The sequence below is a fragment of the Lactuca serriola genome, chromosome 2 (assembly GCF_051521515.1).
Source record: "Lactuca serriola cultivar US96UC23 chromosome 2, Lser_US96UC23_V15, whole genome shotgun sequence".
Taxonomy (NCBI): domain Eukaryota; kingdom Viridiplantae; phylum Streptophyta; class Magnoliopsida; order Asterales; family Asteraceae; genus Lactuca; species Lactuca serriola.
The window spans coordinates 216,527,279-216,530,578 of NC_136409.1; the positions used below are offsets into that span (position 1 = coordinate 216,527,279).

Below are 3,300 nucleotides of genomic sequence, written 5' to 3' on the forward strand. Positions count from 1 at the left end.
AATCTATTCACTTCTTCCCTATATAAACTGCACATTTCTTGGATCATTTCTTATCTTTTTCCCTCACACCAAAATAGATCTTCTTTCTTCGTCGAAAACCTCTCTCCGTTGCTGGCTGCATAGATATTTGTAAGTATTCTTAATACTTTTAGATCATTTTATCACTTTATTTCATTACATTTTTATCTTTTTCTTGATTTTTCATACACATATTTACATTTAATTATTGTTTTTAAATTAATATTCCTATTAATATAACATTTCCAAATCGTGCAGAAATTTCATCTTCATCCTTCGTCGATTAGCATTGAGTACTTAGTTTTCCGGTTTGATCAAGAACTCCTCTTTTAATCTTTTTCACTTCAATATTTCTTTTATTTATTTATCCATTCATTTTATATATAGTTATTATGGTACTCCAAGTTATAATAGACTTTTTTATTTATTCTATGATCTGTGGCATTATCTCAATATAATTTGTTGTCAACTGATTAACAGCTAATTATCTTCATCTATGCCTTTCTTAATCAATCACTTATAATTTGTTTATCTAACGTTTAATGGTTTTGGTGTCAATTGGTGTTTAATTTATAGGAAAACACTGTTTAATCGTCTCGTTTATCGATGTTGATATATTTAATCATTCATTATAACTTGTATTTATTTGTTTGTGGGCGAGGTGTGTTTAGGAAGTCAAACTTCAGATCATATTGTTCTGATCGGAGACTAATTAATTATATGTTTGAGGATTGTTATTTAATTTTCTGATATGAAACTCCTCGTATGATTCGAATGCAATTTATTATATTTACAGCAAGCATCAATGACGACCACTCCAATGACAATTGTTCTTCAAATCGATCCGTTCTGTAACTGTGAAGGACACATACATCAGGTGAAGAAGACACTCCGTGATATTGGAGGTGTCAAATTGTTAGCAATGAACCCTGAAATGGGGAAATTCACCATCTTAACTGCTAAACACCCTGAAGTAATCAAATTTGCTTTTACTCAAACCTTTCGAAAGAAAAATATCATTTTGTCACTAGAACATCCAAATCAATTGCCTGGTTTTAACAACCCAGATAACTTGATGAATATTAGTCGTCAAACTCCTGTTTCTTTTGCAACTCCTCTAGGTACTGCTGATGTTCATGATATAGCTAAAGCATTTGTGACAATGTCACATGCCAAAGGATTAAAAGCTATGGAATTCACTCAATCAAATACTATTAAGATGAACTTCACTAATCGTGATAATGATCAACCATCTACCTCTAGATCATCTTTAATTCACAATGTTCGTGATGATCATGATGGTGTTCATGTTAAATATGATGGTTTTGAATATGGTCCTCCATTGCCACCACCTCCGCCAAATACTACTAAGCCATCAGCCCCACTCATTCCTACAACTGAAAATTATGTTTATGGGCATCCTGCTGAGTTATATGGTGTCCCAAGAAGTTCAAGGTATGATGATCCACATGGCTGTTGCACCATTCTTTGAGCTAGTATGTTTGTCTATGTTTCATATTTTGTTGTCTTGTATTAGATCCATTTAATTTTCTTTTGTTATATTCCATGTATTTCAATTCTTATTATAAATTTTTGATCTTATACTTGTAATGAGTGGGTTGTTTAGTTTCAGCTATTAATGGTTGTTTGATACTTTTTCCTTTCAATAGATACATTTTATATTTGTTTTTGTTCAAACATTACCTTGTTCTCAAAGGTTTACATGGTAAAAGAGAGTTATAAAGTATTGTAATACGTACATACAAACAATTCTATTGTAAGAGATATGCAAGTAGTATGTGATGTGACTTATGCTTAAACGTATCACTTAATTTTGTATGCCTTCGAGTGAGAGATCAATTGACACATATGGCTTTACACAAACTATGACATACAAACTTAAGCTTGCCTAGCTAAGACAAATGGTTATAAAACCCAATCTACCACGTACAATGCTTTCAAACCATAGCCCTATGGTTAACAACTACAAGTTCTACTATTTTGTGCACATGTTGTAAAAAGAACATAATAATTAATGTTTTTAAAAAGCAAAAAAAAAACCACTTCAGATTTGACTAAAAACTGTTTGTCAAGAGCAAATGTTTTAGACATAACACAAGTAGTTAGTGTGTTTTTTGTAATATTTTTTTTCTATAGGGTTCTATGTGTAACTTCCTATTCTATTTATTGTATATCTCTCTACCTCTTGTGGGTATCATAGAGTCATTCCTATCATGGTATCATACGCGTGACCAATCCTTTCTCCTATTTTCTCCTACCCTCTTTGTCTTCTCTCTTCTCTCCAATGGCCGGATCATCTTCATCCGACTCCTTCCTCACCATGAACATTGTTCTTCATCTTATCTCCAATCGTCTCACTTCCTCCAATTATTTGTTGCGGAAGAATCAACTTCTCCCCCTTCTCTCTTATCAATATCTTTTGCCTCTCGTTGATAGCTCCTCCACGGCTCTGCCGTATGCAATAATCATGGATGGGAATTCTGCTCCAAACCCGGAGTTTGCGACTTGGCAATCCGCTGATCAAAGGGTTGTTATACTTCTTCACGCCTCTCTATCTGAAGAAGCCTTCTCTGAAATCGTTGGTCTCTCTATCGCTTGGGAAATTTGGGTTGCCCTAGAAGCCGCCTACAGCAACTCCTCGGTTGAACGAATCCAAAATCTTCATGATCAACTCCGACAGGTATCAAAAGGCTCCTCCTCTGCCTCTGAATTTGGGAGGAAATTCCGCTCTCTCTATGATCAATTATCAACCATTGGCCATCTTGTCACCGATTCTGATAAAATACATTGGTTCTTGTGTGGTCTCGGTGCCCCTTTTGAGAAGTTCTCCACTGCCATCAGGGCCTCGTGCACTCCTCTGCCATTTCGTGATCTTCTTGCCCAAGCGGAAGGGCATGAACTATTTCTAAAATCCATTCATGGATCCGTAACACCACCTGTGGCGTTTTCTGTCCAAACTGTCGATTCTTCATCCAGTTAGGGTCGTGATGGTCACAATTTTCGTGGTGGTAGGGGTCGTGGTCGTCGTCCCCCACACTGCCAACTTTGTCACACGAATGACCATTATGCAAATGCCTACCCTCAACTTACCCAATATGCTTCACCTAGTCCCGACTCCCCTGCTCCTGGTTCAGATGTTGATCTTGCGCGTGCCTTTCATCCCCAATGTCATGTGACCATGTCAAGTCCTGACTGGTATGTTGACTCAGGAGTGACTGATCATATGTCCTCCTCCACTGACTCTGTCACAAATCCGACTCC

General features: G+C 36.4%; 1 protein-coding gene across 2 annotated transcripts; it reads left to right on the forward strand.

Moving 5' to 3' along the window:
* Positions 1-1,629, forward strand: LOC145088514 (uncharacterized). 2 transcript variants are annotated; one of them, XM_079026886.1, is made up of 3 exons: positions 1-129; positions 277-326; positions 815-1,629. In XM_079026886.1, the coding sequence occupies exon 3, from the start codon at positions 824-826 to the stop codon at positions 1,508-1,510; it is 687 nt and encodes a 228-aa protein (XP_078883012.1). In that variant the 5' UTR covers positions 1-129; positions 277-326; positions 815-823; the 3' UTR covers positions 1,511-1,629. The 2 variants fall into 2 exon arrangements, with proteins under 2 accessions (XP_078883012.1, XP_078883011.1); XM_079026885.1 differs by having other exon boundaries at positions 71-326.
* The last annotated feature ends 1,671 nt before the right edge of the window (positions 1,630-3,300 follow it).

Bases quoted from the DNA above. Each gene is read 5' to 3' on its own strand.
- LOC145088514 (XM_079026886.1), top strand. From the start codon at position 824: ATGACGACCACTCCAATGACAATTGTTCTTCAAATCGATCCGTTCTGT.